This window comes from Nomia melanderi, chromosome 6 (genome assembly GCF_051020985.1).
Source record: "Nomia melanderi isolate GNS246 chromosome 6, iyNomMela1, whole genome shotgun sequence".
Taxonomy (NCBI): Eukaryota; Metazoa; Arthropoda; class Insecta; order Hymenoptera; family Halictidae; genus Nomia; species Nomia melanderi.
Genome location: NC_135004.1, coordinates 6,593,292 through 6,613,371, shown reverse-complemented (window position 1 = coordinate 6,613,371; position 20,080 = coordinate 6,593,292). Strand labels below are relative to the sequence as shown.

General features: G+C 33.6%; 1 protein-coding gene across 1 annotated transcript in view; it reads left to right on the top strand.

Annotated features, from left to right (window-relative positions):
• Positions 1 to 9,498, top strand: part of LOC116431668 (lachesin) — a 139,372-nt gene extending 129,874 nt beyond the window's left edge. The window contains exon 8 of the mRNA XM_031987426.2: positions 6,789 to 9,498. Coding sequence (XP_031843286.1) covers positions 6,789 to 7,033 — 245 coding nt within the window. The 3' untranslated portion in view covers positions 7,034 to 9,498. The remainder of the gene's footprint in view (positions 1 to 6,788) is intronic.
• The last annotated feature ends 10,582 nt before the right edge of the window (positions 9,499 to 20,080 follow it).

The following is a 20,080-nucleotide window of genomic DNA, read 5'->3' as shown; positions in this document are numbered from 1 at the left end:
CCCGGGGGATTAACCCTTAAACCGATGGTATAAACGGAGCGTGAAGGGAACGCTGAGAAGGGAAAAGAGCGCGGTACGGTCTAACGGGTGTGCTATTTGACCGGCGGTATTCGGAACAGGATTCGGGGACGTTGTTTGTTGACGAAGATAAATTGAACAGCGAGTTGCGCATACTTGATGAGATTTTGTTTAGATATAACGTAAGTGTTTCGAGGGAGTTTGTAATGTTGGAAGCATCATTCAAATTATGAACACGTTGGTAACTGTGTGTATTGTATTGTTAGTTCTTGGTAATTATTAGATAAATGCAGATAGAAATGGTTATTGAAATTAATTGATTGCAAGACCTCTTGGTAATTATAATGATAGTATTATGTGCGGTACACGAAGTTAATAGTGAAAGTCACGGAAGCAGTTAAGTTACTTGTGATTCTTTCCTTCTGTTGAAAGTTTGAGTTTTTTATGCTTTCATTTTTCAATTGTGAAAATATAGGCTTGTATAAAGTAAATATAGGTGTTACTTTTTTTAATTGCAAATGATCACATCTCTCTTCTATTCTACAACTACTTCCAAACTTCCAAACCCCTTCCATCCATTTTCAACCCATATGCATCAATCCAATCCTCCATTCCTCAAGTATGTATACACCTACCATCTACGTTCAAACTTGCTAACCCTCTTTCTTCATTAACCACAAAAAACGAACGCTCACATTCGCTATCTCCTGGTCTCCATCAGTGTTACTAATTTCCCCGGACCGAAATCGGAAGAAATCGAACGTTCATGCGCGCCACGTAGAACACGCATCGGTGGTTAGGGTGCAAGGAAAGAAGAACGATGTCGGTGTAACACGTACAAGTGGACGGGGAAAGAAAGTGACGGCGGGATGCCGGGGTATGTCACGTCAAGGTCTGAAAGTCCGCGAAACAATATCCCAGCCGCCTGGCCATCCTAGCCCCGTGCCGCCGCTACATCTTTCTTCCCTTTTCCGTCGCCGCGGACCGGCAAGCTGGCTCTCGCCGCGCGCGCTTCTTCTGTTCCGTATTAGTTATCGTTTATCAGGCCAGCCAGACAAAACGCGCCGCCGGGAATTGGGTGAGCCATCTGTTGCCAGACATGATCGATAAAAGTCCGCCAAGTGCTATCAGTGCTAAACTGCTATTTCGACGAGCTGCCGCACGTTTCACCCCTTCCCAATCCCCACTCTTCCACCGCCATTTCCGAATCCACCCTTATCCACCAGCCATCCCCGCTGCTGGCCGTCGTTTGACGAGCGTTCGCCGCCTTCTGCGATTTCTTTTCCCTCCCGCTCGAATCGCTGGTTCACGCGCGAATCAGTTTCTTTTTAACCCTCGTCCTCCCGTTCTTCCGCAACATCTGCCCAGAACCGACGCCCCCCGATCACGGAACTGTACACGCAATAAATTGAACCCGTCCTACAAATTGCTCGTTACTGCTGATTACGTTCTTATGGGTACGCTCGTTGCGAGAAGGAATTTTTCGGCATCATGGCGCCTCCAGATGAACCAGCGGTTCTTAATCTTCGAATCGCGTTCGACCTTTAACCCTTCGCGCTGAGAGATTTTAACACTAACCGTATCAGGAACCGGCCCGAATGATCGGATTTAATATTCTGCATTTTCCTTCGTACATTTAAGTTTATATCAATTCCTATATTGTTGAATTAATCAGTTTTTCAATTGTTGTCTTTAATTCCGTTTGGGTTTTCGCTAAAAAGATTTATCATCTAATTTGTTTACCTTTATTTTGTAGTCAGTTATTTGACTAGTAAGAAAAGTGCCCTTAAAGAGGCCTTTCGAGTGCAATGACAAATAAATCTATGTGTAATCATTGAATCTTTTGTTTAGAAAATTGTGATTATAGTAAATTGTTAAGTTTATTTACCTGCAAGGTAGCTGATTTTTCCTACTACACGTTTAAAAACACGGGAAATGTCGATATAACGAATCACACTCTCACTTCTTTCGTAACCTATCACGACACCTGCGAAACACGTGTAACAAACTCATGGAACACCGATTAAGAACCACTGTTAAATGAACGTTTTGTTTCTTTCCTTTTTCTTTCGTGTTTCTTTCTTCCGCTCTCTCCTTTTCCTGCGTTCGTTTTTCGCATAGGCAGGGACGACCGGTAGGTGTAATTGGAAATAATATTGGGTCGGGACTCGTTTCCTCGTAATGAGGATTCTTCCGATTCCCTTTAACCATCGGTTCGACGTTACTGGGTCAAGTTTGACTCGTTCTAATAGTTTCTCCGTAGAGAATGTAGCAATGTAAAGTGATTTTGATACGCGAACTTTAATTGATTTGTGTTCTAATCATTTTATACTGATATTTCCCGAATGGGAACAGGAGTTTGATAACTCTCTTTTTTATAACTCCTTTCTTTTTTTAGTCTTATATTTGTCTGCTTTTGTTCAAATTCTTTTTTTAGATAATTACTGAATGATTATAGAAGTAACAAATTATGTAAGCTTAATTAAAATGTAGTTTATTACATTGGATTGAACTTATTTAATTTATACCTGCGTTGGCAGCATTATAATTGCAATTTAGTAATTTAAGTTTAAATAGAAGTCAATGGTGAATTAGCTGGAAGCATGCATTTGTTGGCCATTCGTTTGCCAGTTCCATGACCAGGTAACAAAAAACATTCAATTGTCCTAAATGTTAAACCAAAATACATAATTGATACTTAAAAACTAAAGAGTTGTAAATTTCTTTCAGTGTACAAATACTAACAGTTCAATGACAATTATTGATGTAATAATTGTCATGTTATTTTCCAGTCTCGATCTTTTATTTAGATTCACGATACATATTATACATAAAAGAAGAACGGAACAGGCGGACTTGTTTGCTCTTGTATTTTTGTAATTTCGGTGAATTACGCCGCGGATGTAGTAATTCGAGAGAACAATATCGACAGAGTACGCCGGGAGGGACGAAACCTCCCATTTCGCCTTTTCCAATTTCTGGAGTGTCAATTTTGCAACACATGGCCCTTGCGTTATCACGATGGAAGATTACACTTCCTCTCGTTTTTCCCCCTTCTTTCCACCTTTTTTTTACTGAAGCATCGGACAATTTCTTCGGATGGCTTGATCAAATTGTTCAGTTGCCTGATATAGATTCCGAAAAAGAAAATCATTTCATTAAAAAGATATAGATTAGACATACCTAGAATACCTTTATTACGCGAACTCTCTAATTTATCATCTCGTAAATGATGCAGCGCACGTTGTTCGAATTGAGGACACTTTTATACATATTTGTATTATTTATGACACATGGCTGTTTCATGGATGAAATTTGTATACTTCTTTATATTATAAAAAATCGTAATTTATTAGTGTTGACATAATTTCCTACAGCTGAAACTACTCAAATACTTCGTATATGTATTAATGAACTTCTTATTGTATACATTTCCTTTCGTTTAATGCGAGACTTTCATTCATTTTAAATAAAACTTGATAGAACTCTTAATGAGGTATTAAAATTTATTAAAGCGTACAGTCTTCTAACGAGTAATGCATACAAATTTATACATCTATAAACAATTAAATTCCTTTTAATATTAATACATAATTATTTATATCGATACAAACATTAAAATTATGTAATTAATCAAGTGATCCTCATGAGCGTTTTTATTTTCAAAATACTTACCGTTCAATTACGCTTCGATTATATCATTAATTTCTACTAATTTTTAATTAAAAATTGTCCAAAACAGTTACACAAGTAGAACCCCATAACAAAACATAATTTGTCACAATTTCTCCACAAAAACGGACTAACGAAATCACACAAACACTTCAATACAAAGTACTACCAGACTAAATTTAACAGCCCAAAGAGAAAACAATTCCAAAGAAATTCCTCAATGCAGTCAAATTTTGAAATTCCGTTTTCTCAGAAACCAAACACATTCGTTCACCGATTTTTTCACAGTAATTCATACTGAACATTTCCCTTCACAAGAAATATGTATTTTAATCGAACAAATATCCTTGAAGGGGCGTGTTAATCGCGCGATCGAAGAATTCAAAGTGCGCAAGATGAAAATCGTAAAAATGTTTTTAATATGTGGCTCGGGTTTGTGGAAACCGAAGTATTTTTATGAAACCAGGGGGCATAGGAAACATCCCCCAGAATAAGCTGTTGCTGCGGCGCGTTACGCGGAAGAGCGGCGCTAGCGGTGTACACGTCGATGCATGTATAAATTGAATTCACTATAGGAATTCCTCGTCAAAGAGCGGAATTCTTTGCCTCCTCTTTCCTGCCGATACAGCCCGCGCCTGCACAGCGTGACGTCGAGCGTGAAACTGTTCAAGACCTCTGATATCAAAGGATTAGGCATCCGAAAAGAATCATATCCGTTATCACTTGTTTCCCCGTGTAAAAACGTCGGTGAAGTGAAAATAAACGTTTCCTTTATTCACGAATAATTAAAAACATTTTAATAATTTTAAAACGATGATACATACCATAGTGTGGATTTTATTAATTTTTTACTAATGTTGCATATCGAGTGCTAAATTTGTTCTCCTTGTTACTTCTATTCCTTAATTGTTTATTCTTATTGCTCGACCGTATATATTTAAAGATTTGCAACATTTGAGGATGTTTAAAAAATTGTAGAATATGAAGCATAATCGAATTGAATAGAGTTGGATTTTTCTTTTAATCCGTCAGTGTGTTAAACCCAATAATTTCCTACGAGAAAAAGTGAATTTTATCCGATATTGGTTTCTCTAAATTCTATTCATAAAAATGGAAATTTACTTGACCGTCATCGATATTCCTATTGAAGCCAGTTTCGTTTTATTTGTAAACTTTTGCGTGGAATATCTCGAAACCCGTTTAGAGTCAAGTATTTATGGTTTGCAGATTGTTAAATTTGTATTCAACTGCAGTAAAAAATCGAATTAACAAGAAGCTTGCAATATTATTCTATTATATCATTTTTCGAATTTATTTAAAGTTAAACGAAAGTAACCGTCATATCTCCTAAGTGAATAGTTTGAGAAATTCATAAACGAATATGAATTAATGTATCTTCTATTAGTATCTTCTATTAATTACAGTATCTGCAATTAAAGTATCTTCAATATTTTAAAAGATACTCATTTGTTACCCTAAGATAAGCGTGGACACACCGTATATAAGGTTAAGGTCATATCAGTGACTAAGCTTATTAGCAACTGTAAACAAAGGAAATTTAAATATATACATTCTAAACAAGAAATTATAGAGAATGTAGCAAGATGTGTATGCTGACGAAACAAAAATTAATAATACATGTGAAAGGAAATATAAAAAGGGGAAGAAATAATTCTTTCGATAACGTTGAATTTCGAAACCTATCGATCACGTGTATAAATACCTACCTATTGTTCAATTTTTAATATTGTAAAAACTTATAATAGGTTTACAGTTTATAATGAATAATTTATAATATAATTTAAAATATTTTCTTGCCTTATTATTTAGCTACGTTAATCCCCTGTTCTCATGCACAGGAATTTTATTTATTTATAAATATTTATGAGAATCGTCTCTGTGAGAAAATCACAAACAAGCAATTCAGAAGAGGCCAACGGCCAATGAACAAGAAGTTAGTTTACATTCGGTGGCAGATCGACATGTATCAGTCAACCGAAGTGATCGGATATCCAATAGTTAGATAACCAGTTACTAAAAGCGCTTCGGTTTCAGCCAGTTAAGCCAGGAAACGAGCTCTATCAATCCAGTAGGCAATTACTCAATTCACTCAATAATTAATGTCGATCAATTTCAATTGAAACTATCACTTACTTATTGATATTGTATTAAGATTAATGCGGTTTACTAACCTATTAAACAATATTTCGTATAGGCTGTAGTTTCGAGAATCAAAAGGACGGTGATACAGATACTATTTACATAAAATTAATCAGACACTTGAAAATAAATATAGAAAAAATATACTTATATCCAAATTACACAATTTTTGTATTTCACAAGAAAACTCAGTTCCTTTTAGGTATTAAAGAATTAAGATAAGCAAAATATTTTATAATCTAAACTACACTCTTCTTCACTATCTATAGATTAAATAAATAATAATTAATAATCATCATTTATAGATTCAACGAGGAAAATATATTTCAGATTTTAAAAAGTGTTCTGTACCTTGTTTTTCAAAAATGAAGGATCTATCGAAAAACCGTAATTATTTATGGAAAGATCTAATATTTTCATTTCTGAAAAAGTAATAAATATTTTAACAATAACCGTACCGCGAACCAGGCAAATGACCAGTTATTAACTTTAATTTCATTTAACTTCATTTCTTATATTACCCGACTAATAAATTTTCCAATTTTTGTCTTTCCTTCCGTTTTTATCTCCGCTAAGAAAAATTTATCGTCAAACGTATTTACGTTTCTTTTGTAATCAATTATTCGACTGTTTACGATAAGAATAGGAAAAATTGAGAAAATTAATGTTTTGGCTTCTGAAATGATTATATAACATGTTCAGAAGTTATAAAAAGAAGGGCTTTCTGATCTAGAAAAACCGAAAAAACGAGTAGTTCCTTTAATAACTAAAAAGAATATTATTTATTCCATGAAAATTTACAAAAATAAGAAGATATCAAAGAATGGACTTAACCGTATTAGCTACTGAGCGATTCATATACAAATTGCCTGTACGGTTAGTGCTAAAAGAATGCACATTCATTACTAATTGCATGCTCCATCGATTCGTGTGTTTAGACATAGACCTGCCGGAGCACTCGAAGAAAGTCGGTGATCGGCGCGGGGAGGACGATCTCAGCGACTCGATTGGCGATCGCGATCACAGACTGAATCACGTGTACCAGGGCTCCCTGCGGGAAACGGGCTCGACCCTGGAGCCGTTCTTCGACGGCGACGCCATATCCGCGTCCTCCGACGAGATCCTACCGCCCGCCACCTGTATCCTTCTGATAGCATCTTGCCACCTGTTCGCTCTCACGTAAACAATGTTCATCTATAGTAGAGGGAAGAAGCAACGCGTTCAATTCAACAACGGCGGTCAACGATTCGGTCTCTTTCTTTCGATTCTATCATCTCGATAATCATGGATCGCTTTCGTCTGCGTTAAGCAGTCCACCAGGACAGGAGAGGAACCAATTTCATTCGATCGAGAAACACGCTGATCACTGGATTACGGGTGTTCACGAATTCGTTCCGTAATTTCGATATAAATAATTCGTTACGTGATTTTGTTATACATTGATTAAATTTTTAACTCTTTACAGTCTTTGCAAGAATATATGACGTGGATCGTTCTACTTTTGGGCGCAGATTGAGAGATGTGGAGTTAATTAATTACTATCATTAATTATTAAACAATTAGTGTTTAATAATTAACTATTAATTAACAAGGTGTCATATTTTGATGATGATATTTTTTAATACAGTTTGTTGTAACGTATCGAAATATTATGATGTTATAATAGTTGAGACATGAATGTTTATGGATTTGTAGTAATTATTTTATAAGTTATGATGATCGCAGCGTTGCAACATTTCATGAAATTTACCTCTTATTAAGAATTTAAGTTTCTGTCGGATAATGTCTGTGAGAAATATAATTATTGAAACTGATAATTGCATAAACATACGCAGTTTAATTGTATACAGTAATGACGTTTCACTAAATATATCTTAGTCTTCGATTGTAAAGAGTTAATATTGTTTTGAATGTATTAACGTTCTTTGTAAAAAAAGTAATTATGTATCTAATATCGATACTTTGAAATTTATTTCGTAAACTGGAGGTCGCTGGACATCCGAAGTCCACTGATCACTAATATTTTTATTCTGTCGCACCATTCCATCGATGATACTCTACCACATCTGCGAACGTATTCCTGAAAGAGATTCGATCCCAATTGGTTCGGTTCGAAGAATTTTGACGGTAAGTAATTTAATTTAATTTGAAAATATGTTAGTAAATATTATATTTAGTAAATATGGAAGAAGTAATACAAAAATTTCTACAGAATTTCGTTCTTTCTTACAGCAAAAGATTTTATTTTATTTAAAGTAACCAACAACGCAATTATATTTGCTCCATCTTAATTTCTACTACTTGAAATATTTGATACTTTATCTAATTACGGCTGATATAATTATTGTAAACCATACGGTCGTTAGATATTCTTTATCCAAATATACAACAAAACAAATTGGTCCATTCGTAAGTACAAATATAATTGCAAACTAAACGAAAACTTCAGCAAAAAAAAAGGCTCATGGAATAATTTAATAATTTACAAGTATCTTCGTTGCGCTAAGTGCAATGAATTTATAAGTGGGATGTGCTATAAATTCTCCATACACATATATACACATACATATACGGTGGCTAAATAATAATGAATTGAAATCCTTCTTGTTGCCGGAGTAAGCACTTTTTCCGCCAATTAAGAAGACGCGTCTCGTTACAGCAATTCCACCATCCACCTGTTACTCGGTAATTTACCTGACCTGTGTGGACAGGTCTCCACTTTAATGTAGCACCACTTGCATTTGACAAAAGAATGAGAATAGCAGAAACTTTTGAAAGTGCTTTCGAATGTATTCAGGGAATCGAGATGCCAAACTTCGTACATCTGTGGTAAAGTAAAAGTACGAATGACTATGTAGTCATGGCTATGAGTATAGTATATTTATATTACAAATGTAAATGTAAAATATAAACATTAATATAAATATTTATATTAAATATTGTACATTAAATATTGAATATTTATATTTACAACACTTTAATTGATTAGTTATTGGTACATTTAACTTACTCGTTAAAACGAATTAGAAGGTGTTAATAAAAGTATGTCACTTATTAAGTATGAGAAGGAAATTTATGTTTCACATTTTATGAACAGTAATAGTCTAGGTTTAAAGAATAATTAGAATAATATAGTTATTTTAAATTGACAAACATTTCTGGATATTGTAATTTATTTATGTATACTGTCGACAGCTTTTTCATAATACGTTTACGTAAAAGTTATATCATAGATAAATATATAAAGCATTATCTATTTTTTCCAATATTAATGTCATTCATCTTAAGTTACCTATCGTAAGTGTTTAAACTAAAAATATTATCTGAATGAGTAATTCAAATCAAGATTATGAAAGGTTATAGTTCAACTTTTCACACTTTGAACATTTTTCAATAAAATCAACTGTCAACTCCGACCACGTTTATAGTAAAACTTTCGAAAACCAAATTTTCTTTCAAAAAGAATATTTTCTATACACTTTTACAATCCTATAAAGCATTTCGATTCGTTTAACAATTTGTTTCATTCCAATAAAACTGAAAATAGAATTTCATAAAATCACATTAAAAAAATTACGAGGTACATTGATAAATATCCCCGCAATGGAATCAACGGAACACAAAAGTACTTACAAGAGTATAAATCTTTTCTGGACGAGAAGTTTTCAAGCTTCTGAAAACTTTTCCCATAAAGAGCTGAATTATGATATGAATATATCGAAGTCTTAAATACCAGAGAAGAAGAAAATCACATATGAATCTTCCATTATTCAAATCATTAAATTATTCATTTGCACCTTTCGATTTTAAATATCGAAGCACGAAATCGTCGTTACCTCTCAAAGGGATAATACAGCTTGCATGAGAAGTACCACAAAAAAGCTGAATAAATACTTCAACATTGTGGTAAAAAATATTATCATTAACAAAATTGCACACTGTACATTGTTATTTATTCAAACACATTGCATTCGTGGCACATATATGCAACAAAATTGAAAAAACATTTAACAATATGCATACAAATTATGAAACATTTATTGTGTCTAAGCGTGCATAAATTTCGAATACTTTCGTTGCTGACTGCATATACATATTACTTTTCAATTCATCGTATTTCCTGTGCAAACCGAATCACCGCGAGCATTACACGCGTTCGGCTTTCCCTCATCCGATTTCACTTATCGAAGGGGTAAATCAGCCGCGCGAGGGGTTTCCCGAGCGAAAATTAATATTCTAACGAATATCGGGACGGGCATAACAGCGGGAAACGAAGATCGTCGCGGATCTCGTCATGTTGAACAGCTCCGGCAGCGCGATTGTCCGTCTAGGCTTAACGAGATATCTCGTTAGCACTGCATGTTCGTTCGCGGTCTCTCCACCTCTTTCCATTTCTCACTCTCTCACTCTCCCGTTTTGTCTCTGTCTTTCCTTTTCTTTCTAACCGTCTCGCTGCAATACCACCCGTCGATTATCTGATCTGTTACGATGATAGAATTATTAAATCCCGGTTCTCGGTTCTTCCCTTTCCTCTCTTCTTCCTCCATCTTTTTATACTCGTCTCGACTCCCAGCTGGCTTCCTTGTTCTTATTTTTTTCTTTCGTTTGTATTAGTGGGTGCAACGTATTATTACGATCATTGGCGAAAATTATACTCTAAACGTGGTCCTTGAATTTTAGGTTGGAGTTATTACTAGACTGCGATCTTTATACGTTTATGGGATATATAAATTTGCGAAATGTAGGAAAATATGTGTGTCAACTCGTAACGTATAAAGTGCAATACCGAATCGTTAACAAATATTTGTATTCGATATCAATTTCTTGATGTAATAGCTTTCGATGAATTGTCTACAAAATTGTAGACAATGAGTTTTTTCTTTAATCAGGTTCTTTGATAATAATGTATGAAGATGGACATTACATAAAGATACGCAGCCTAGTTATTGCTTTCGTATTATATGAAGCAATTTGAGTGTATTGGTAACACTCTTGTTTAAACTTCATTTTACAATGTGAATTATTAGTAGAATGGATAGTCAATATTTTGATGTATCTCGCGTCACCTCTACTGCTCGTGAAATTTACTGAATCGTTGTACGCATCATTTTGTGTGAGATAGTCTATGTTGCAGTTATGTTTTGGAATACTGTGTAATAAAATGCATATCATTTTTTGAAATTTCTCCTTTTTTCCTGTAAAAGAAGGTTTGTCGGTAAACATTAACAATACCAATACAACGTGTCAAAAACTGACTATTACGTAAAGTATTATGTAAAGATAATGAAATGTTTATAAATAATCAATTTCCATTGATACAAACTTTAATAATTAATTAACTCTAAATGATTGAATATGAAGAGTACAGTAGAAAAATTGTAAAATGTCATATCACTTATACAAATTTCTTTTATACAAAGAAATGTTTATTTTAAAACGATTATAACATAGACACAACATATCAACAATTTTTTTTAACAATGAACACACAATATACTGTTCCAGATTATCGTTTTTATCGAATAAAATGGAAAAAGAAGAACCTACACTTTAACGATTGACTTCTCGAAATGAAATATTACAGAGAATTCATTCCCCATCTACAATGCATATTTAACATTATTAACAAGTTCACTGTCCACCATTCCAGAGCTTTGAATTAAAAATATTTTATTGAATACAGTATACTCTCTTCATGGAATATTGAAAAAATATAAAAAGTAATTATCTCAATTTCCTGTACGTCACATAAGTTACAACATTAAACAGCAGCGCCCTAAATTAATTTGATTCTCTTTTCACGAAATACGAAATCGTGGTTGTCCGTACTATGTGACGGTGGTTACGAATAAATTTGGCGGACTGTCGAGAGAAAATGCTGAAGTTTTCGGAGCAGAAGAACATTACACAAAGCTTTAAATTTGTTAAGGCTTGATGCATAAAATTCTGCTGGGAAAGTAATAACTGAAATATCCCATAATACACCACGTATTATGTTCAATAAGAAACAATAAGAAATTTAGTCAGGAAATACTTAATTCTAATTTGCACTTCATAAAACATTCTTCGCGCAATTACCTGATTATAATTTATTTTACATTCTTTTATATTGTTACAATTTCATATTTCATTTTCAAGTATTGGATTGTTGAATGTTACATTTTTCTTTCGAATTATGCTGCAAATTACAGAAACACTTAAACAATTTTATTTTTCTTGTAATACAAACAGTACACATATAAAAAACAAGTTTTAATTCCACTAAAATGTGATGTAGATATCATCGAGGGAAAATAAATTTTATCTTGTTTGTTACGCTACGCGAATGAGAAGGTAACGAACTGATTACCTTTAGCAGATTACGCGAATCCATACATATCCCTGATCAATTATAGGTAATTATATAATTTATCATCTTTAAGGAATATTAAGGAGTACACAAGTCTGAAACGATCATTAGATTTGTAATGGAAAAAAAGGTGGAAGAAACGGACTGAGTGTATCGAAATCGAAACAAACACGTTCGAAAAGCCTACTTTCAGATTACATAAATCTAAAGCTAAATTAATTGAAAAGTAAGACTAAACTCAAAACAAAGTTGTTCTTCTTATCTCGTTAAAAGTATTGTCACTATATTCTGGTCTCTACAGAATAATGCAACTCCTGTAAAGAACATTTTTAAACAATATTGTGTTGCTTTCAACACATCCAAGTACTTACGACAAAGACATGAAGTAAAAAATTGAAATGTTTTAAATTCACAATTAGATATAAATCTCAGAACATGTTGGATCAATCGAACATAATCATCGTACAGATTTAATTAATCGATCAATTCTTTAGTAACTACTTCTACAAGAATTACTTTTTTGAATAGTGCATACTTCGGTTTCAAAAGTTTCAACAATTTCAAATAACTTCCCAGCAAAGAAATGAATTCTATTGTCACCATAAATATATGTGTCAACTATAAACTTTAAATATTCATAACCACAGAATAGTATTTGTTCGAAGCTATACATCGAACTCCATCCGAATCCATAACATTCATATTTATTAACTCCGGCTCAAAATTCTCGCCACTAATCTATTTCAACATCCCCAGGCAACGGGTTAATGATGAAACCGAAATTAAACAAAAACGAAACAAATCGTCGGAGCGTAAAATTGATAATCCGAGTTGGAGGTAAGAAGGAGCTCATCCCGAATTCCGGCCAGTCAGCCAGCGTGTATTATGCAAATCGCAATCGAGCCGGTTGTAACGATAACGATAAACGCAGTCCCACGAAGAAGCATAATTATTCATTCGTCGCGCAGACGCGTTTTGCCCAGCCCCCTCTCATACCTCCCCCGAAGATCGCGTCGTTCACCTGAACACCCTCGTTCCCAACCCCCCTAACACACAAGGTGTCCCATTTGAATCTTCACACATAATTACCTTCCAAACTATTCATTATTTCGAAAAATGTTCCAAATAAAGCTGACCATGTTTTTACAGACTAATTTTATAATGGCCAAAAAGTTTTATCTAGATGAATTTACGTCTGAAATTTCAAGATAATGTTGGTTTTTTCAAATGAAACTATAGTAGGCTCTCCTATAACGCGATTAAAAAATTCCGCATTATAGGGATTTTACGTTTACAGGTTCGTCTTATTCCTCTGTTTGAATTATTTTGTCACCTTTCTAGTTATTTTTCAACAGCATTTTAACTGCGTTATGGAGGAGTTTACTGTATATGTTTTCACTTTCGTAAGTGTTTAACCCGTTCTAAAGAGCGAATTTATAAACCTAACATTCTTTGAAAACTTTGAAAGTTTTTAATAAGTGTTTAGTCAAGTCTTTATGAGTTTGAAGTCTGAAATTTTTAATAAATTTTTGAAGGTCCTTCAACATGTGTGAATGACTTAATATTTACTGACATGGACGTCTGTTAATTAGTGTTGTGAAACATTCGTGTTTGTGAAACTGCTGTTTAGGGGTAGAATTAATCGATGCATTAACTCTAGGTTTACAGAACGCTTCAATTTAACGTATATTGAATTCTGCAAACATTACTTGGTACACGTTTATATCGATTTTGATTGATGCAATTAGGAGAATATGTATCCTAATGGTATGTTTTTGAATCCCTAATTTCGAAGATCTAAACAAACGAGCATTAATGTTTCTAAGAAGTATAGAAGAGACCCTATAATAAACTTAGTGTTAATGTTCAGGGTTGTTCTTTCGAAAATACATAAAATATAGAACAATTTCAAGGCGTTCAACGAATATAACCTATGAATGACAATAAATTACTCTAATGTTCTTCAAAAACAACTGTATCATAGGTTTATAAATTCGACATCATATAATTTTACAGACATCTTCCTAGACAAGGTTTACTAAGATAGCCCTTCTGAAATACGGTAAGTTTTAATTGGAGGATTTTTTAGTACTTATGTATTATATCACCTTTGTTTCCTAATTGAAGATCCTGTTGGTCAGTCATTTAGGATAGATCTGGATTAGTATTTATTCAATATTATAATACAGTATTAATATTTCATTATTATTATTACTATTATTATTAATATATTATTTCGTAAAAACAATGGTAGCCCGTATAATACATAAGCATTCATTTTTTGAAATAATGAATAGTTCGAAGAACAATAGCGTGCAATGATTCGAACGGGACACCCTGTGAATGGAACCGTAATCGCGCGCGAACAAGCACAAAGTCGTTAATTAAAGTCGTCGCGTGAGCGAAAGGCGAAAACTTGTAACCGTGCTTTCGATACTGTCTCGTAATCGGTATGCATGCGCAGAGAGTGCCGCGTTGTTTGTATGACGAGCTTCCACCCCCTTAAGTAGCTTAGATTGCAAAAGTGAAATATGAAGAAAAGGGAAAAAGAAAAATAAAAACGAATCATCGAAATGAGAAGCGAAAAGCTGTACCGAGTAAACGTATTCCCGTTGTTCTTCGTAGCAAGAAAAGACAGTGTCGCGACGTGAATATCGAGTAGCGATCTCGCGAGTCGCGATAAAGATAAGCAAGTATTGTCGAACACGTACGCGCGATTCGTGCGTGTGAAAGGTGCGAGCAATCGTAGATTATTTCTGTCGTCTTTTGTGTAAGTTTTCATTCTTAACTTGAGTTTCGTAGATATCGAATTATGTTTCAATTGGTGCATTCAATTGTTGATAAGATTTTGTTTAGTTAGCCGATTTGTATCATTGGCGTATTGGAAATGTTGGTTGCGTCACTTGGATTTTAGAAAACGACGTGTTTCTTGTTTTGATTGTGTTTAAAAATTAATTGGAATACTCATTGGAGTATGTAGATCAATAAGTTGAATAAAATTAATTAATTTCGAATTGATGCTACTAATATTTCTTGTACTTTGTATCTACTCTGGAACATGCTCCTACTGACATGGAATATATCATGATCTTGTTTGTTCGCTTCCATCATTCACCAATTAATGAACCATTAAATTTTCCATGCACACTTAGATCTTTATACTTCGAAATAATACAGAAAAAGAATTCAGCAATAAGGTAATATTTTTTATACTTCTGTGTAATGCAAATGGAAGAATTTATTTTGCTCGTTGCTATAGAATGTTCTTCATTGATTTCAGTAGAAGCAAAAGCTTTTTTTATTGACTTAATTCCAAATTTTTTAAATTGTACAATTTCGAACTATCGACGTATTTGATACTGTAGATGTAAAACTTGTCGAATTGTTGAAGTTGAACAATTTGTAAAATTTTCGTATGAAATACTTTGCAAATGAGGAAAATTAAATAGAAGTGAGGGATTGCTCGGTTCACCTAATCGAAAGAACGTGCCAAATATGTATAAATTTGGGGAAGATGTTTATTTAGCAGATGTAATGTATATTTTATCTTTTGTCACGTTTCGTCTTGCTTCAAGTGTCATTGACTGATTTCTGAACGCTTCGAATGTTCAATCACGAACACTTGCGACAGCGTTGCACACGTAAGTCCTGTCAAGTGCGGCTATGAATATTCAGGTCAATAAATGTAATGTTAACAATAACGTTCGATGCTAGTTGCATCGCGAATGGCAAGATGACAACTAAACTGGCGGTGTACTTAAATATTTTGTATGCATAAAGCGACTAGATCATAGAAGAGTTTTATTTAATTAATGCCCGAGGTGTAAGTAACTCCAGCTTGAAGAAACTTCGATTTAACTTGTTCGATATGGAATCCTAATAGAAAAAAAACAATTCGAATTCTTTAATTAGTGACAAACATTGGCGTTGAGAAGAAAAGTAAATTCTAATTTTCGATATTTAGGAAGTCGAACGATTTAAAGAAATTGGAAAATAAAAATAAAACTAAAAAGCTTAAAACTTGCAAAACTTAACACTTAAAAAATTAGGATCTAAGGAAAAATGGACATTTGAAAAAGTAGGAACTAGAGATATGTACTGTTGGGAAATTACAAACTAGAAAATGTAATAGTTGAGAAATTGGATTCTAAAAACATAGATACCTAGGAAACTGAGAACTAGCAAACTGGACACTTGAAAATTCGAAACTAGAGCAGTAGACGCTTAGAGAGTTAATAGTGAGTTACGGAAATGAAAACTATGCACATGAGTGCTTCAGACATTTAAAAGTAGGAAAATGAATAATTTGGAAATCGGAAGCTCAAGAAAAGTATTTGAAACTATAAAACAAAGAATTCTAAAAATATGAAATTTTGAAACATGAAAAGTTGAAAAATCACTATTCCAAATGACTAAAGAAATCTGTAATTTAATATTTAACATATCTTAATCGTTTGCGAAATATGAACTCGAAGAAGGATCCTCCATCCCGAATAAGTTAAACAGTTATACTTGTACGAAATTCTAAGCCCAGCTGCGAGTGTATCGTCTGTATGATGAATGAGTGAACCTATGAGAACTAGGTGAAGAGATGATGCGGTATTTAATAACAATGGACACGAGAATACATTTATGTGTAGATTGTGTAAAATACGAAATAGAATGAAATGATATTATTGAAACTATTGGATTGTTGACTGTAGGTGTTTACAACGGTTATATAATATGTATACATATGTAATAGAGTGTAAGTTATAAATAACGCAACAGGAAAATCAAACGATCGAGATCGGCCTTCCATGTTTCGATGACACAAATGATTTCTCTTCTGGATCGCTGTGATCATCTTCTTCGGATCTTTATTAAAAAAAAAGAAATGAAGACAAAATATAAGAGAACACACCGAAGAATAAACAAATTTTTCACTTCGATCTGATCCAACGACCGCAACAAAATTTCGCTGATCAATTTAAAGAAGAGGACACATAATTTACAGTAACAATGATTTCTAGAATTACCTTTGTGTCATCAATTATTATTTTTATTTTCGGTCGCGATGTTATTGTTAATATCAAACGCGTAAATGGGGGAATGTATATTTGTGCTTTGTCGAAACAATCCGAAACGAGAGAGTGTGCTGTAAATTATTCCATCGAATCGTTTACCCGTCGACGCGGCGATCCCGAAAGTGTGTAAATATACTTCTATTCACAAGTCGCTTAGTTCGATCATCGTGAGACTCGAATGATAATTAGCTTTCACCATCAATCAACGCCAGAACGTGAGTACTAATAAAATCGCAAAATGAAACGCGTTGTCTTTGAAACAAACAGAAAGAAAAGAACAAAAAAATAAAAAATAAAATCGACCGAATTTAATAGAGTAAGTGTAAACAGCCATTTCGAGACACCGGCGGTCATTCTGAGACACTGTTCCGCGTACACGCGAAATTCGAATTTCATCGAGACAATTGCAAAGGTAAAATGAATATCAAGCGCATCATATCTCGAGAAGCATATCGATCACTTTTTCACCCTCGTTGCGCTTCCGTTCGCATATCAGAAATATAATTTCTCTAAACGAGAAAAAAACTGTTTCGATCAGGGCGCGAATTCACGCGAGGTTAGCGATGTAAATCCATTCAGCAGCGAAGCGAGGTATAGTCGATCTTTACGTACTTGCATACCGTCGATTTGTAAACGAAAGAACGAGCAGAGAAAAACTTAGGGGGATTAGCGATGCGAGAAAAAGAGAGAGTATATTTGTGTGTCTGTGTGTGTGCGTGTGTGTGTGTGTGTGTGAGAGAGAGAGAGAGAAAGTGAGTACCTTAGCCTTTAAGAAGGACGGATTGAACTGTCCTCTTGTGTGAATGGTCTGGCCTTAATATATATTTTGCAATACATATACATACGTTACGTACGAGAGGAGATACGGAATAGAGGAGGCTGTTGTTCCTCCAGCAATTGTGAATACGATCACCTTCCCCTCGAGTTGGATGTGTGTGGAGCACGGTACCCACTTGTGCACAGTGTTTTACAAGAATCTTCTGGGATAAAATTGGAAAGCTGTAAAACCATGAAACTTTGAGTATTGTTGTTTCTTTCCTTTTCTTTAACTATCACATTACAATTTCTTTGGCAGCTATGTCTGTCAAAATTTGTTTGTTATTATTCGTTTGTTGGAAAAAGTAGAATTCTGTATTCATTAAAAGTACTGAGTATGTACTATAAAGATTTTTATTTAATTTACAATTATTTAGATATTCTTAAACGGGAATTCGAATATTGTTTTTAATTTTAATTGAATTTTTATTTCATTTTTATTTCTTTTTATACATTTTTAGTTTTATTGAATTTATTTTTATGCTTTTTTCATCGCCCTGCATCACGCAAACGTGTATTTATTCTATTCACGATTGTTCGTGATGATAATATTCTTTATTATAAAAAAGTAAAAGCTGCTATATGAAATACTGCATAGTTTGGCTCCAATTTTGCCTGCAATAAATACATCTTAATTGCTTTATGAACGACTTTGCCAAAAGCGCCTTTGCATCAAACTGTAAAGATTTACGATGACACGCCGACGGCACGATGGAACACTTGCGTTAAATATGAGGTCGTCAAAATATTAATTTGTTCCACATCCTCAAATTAACTCAATGGCAACTGAAAATAAATTCGAAAACTCTTTTATTGAAGATACAAAAAAAGAGGTGTAGGTACATGATCGTATAAAAATTTGTTCAAAGTTTCTTCATATAATCATTCATAAATTCACTTCAGAAACATGTGACAAAGGTAACACCACATAAAGAATTCGAAGAATTGAAAAATTGCATTTTTAAATTTGATTCCAAAATTACCAGGTAACCATCAATACTTTTCATGTTTTATCTTCTAACTCCTTTTATTGATTAAAACTCTATGATGCTTATAAGTAAGGAACAATTTACAAATTTCTAAAATGACAATGTTTTCAGACACTTCGTAACAATGTGAAAATTATAATGCAACGTTCGAAGGCAATGTGTACAAGTGTGTATCAGGCTTAATAGTTACGCGACGCATCGCACACTGTACAATAATCACGCGCATACACATGTTATATACAAAATCTATATGATACATATGATATAAATATGAATAACGGTATATGCATATACCTGCGTCGATGTAATTAAAAGTAATGTCCCGTGTAACGTGACTTCCAGAAACGGAAACTGTACTAAGCCTACTAATGAGTTATCGCACCGCTGGTACCAAGGGAGAAAAAGTATATGAAACTGAATAAAGAGAGGATTAATGTAAATCTCGTTGTTCGTTATTTTCAACACCTGTACAGCTTCGACTTATTCCCCAAATAATACCACCTGCGCTCAGTCGAAAATTGAGATTAATCATCCTTCGTTTTTTACACAGAACTTTTACACGGATTTAAAACTTTCACTTTTTTTAATTGCAAGTTCCAGTGCATTAAAAGTGATGCGACAAAATTATGAAATTTTATCAAAATTTCTGTATTACCGTTTTGTCTTTGTACATTATACATATTCATTTTAGCAACATATAGCTAAACAAATTAATTTAATAATTTTCTACTACAAAATTCTAATGACTGTAGCCATTATAGAGCATGTAATCATGATTTTATAAACATAAAAATTTCATCAGTCCGGTACTTTTAGTGTTAATAATATAATGATGACAATAAGTATCAAATATGTTTGTACGTATCGAAAAGAATAAATTCAGTTGCATTTTATTTTCGTCTAGATCAGTTCAGTCAACATTTTTTATTCAACCAATAGTTTTTAATTAAATCGCTAAGAAAAAGATTTACTTTCCGAAGCAATCTTGATTTTATTTGAAATAAAAGTAT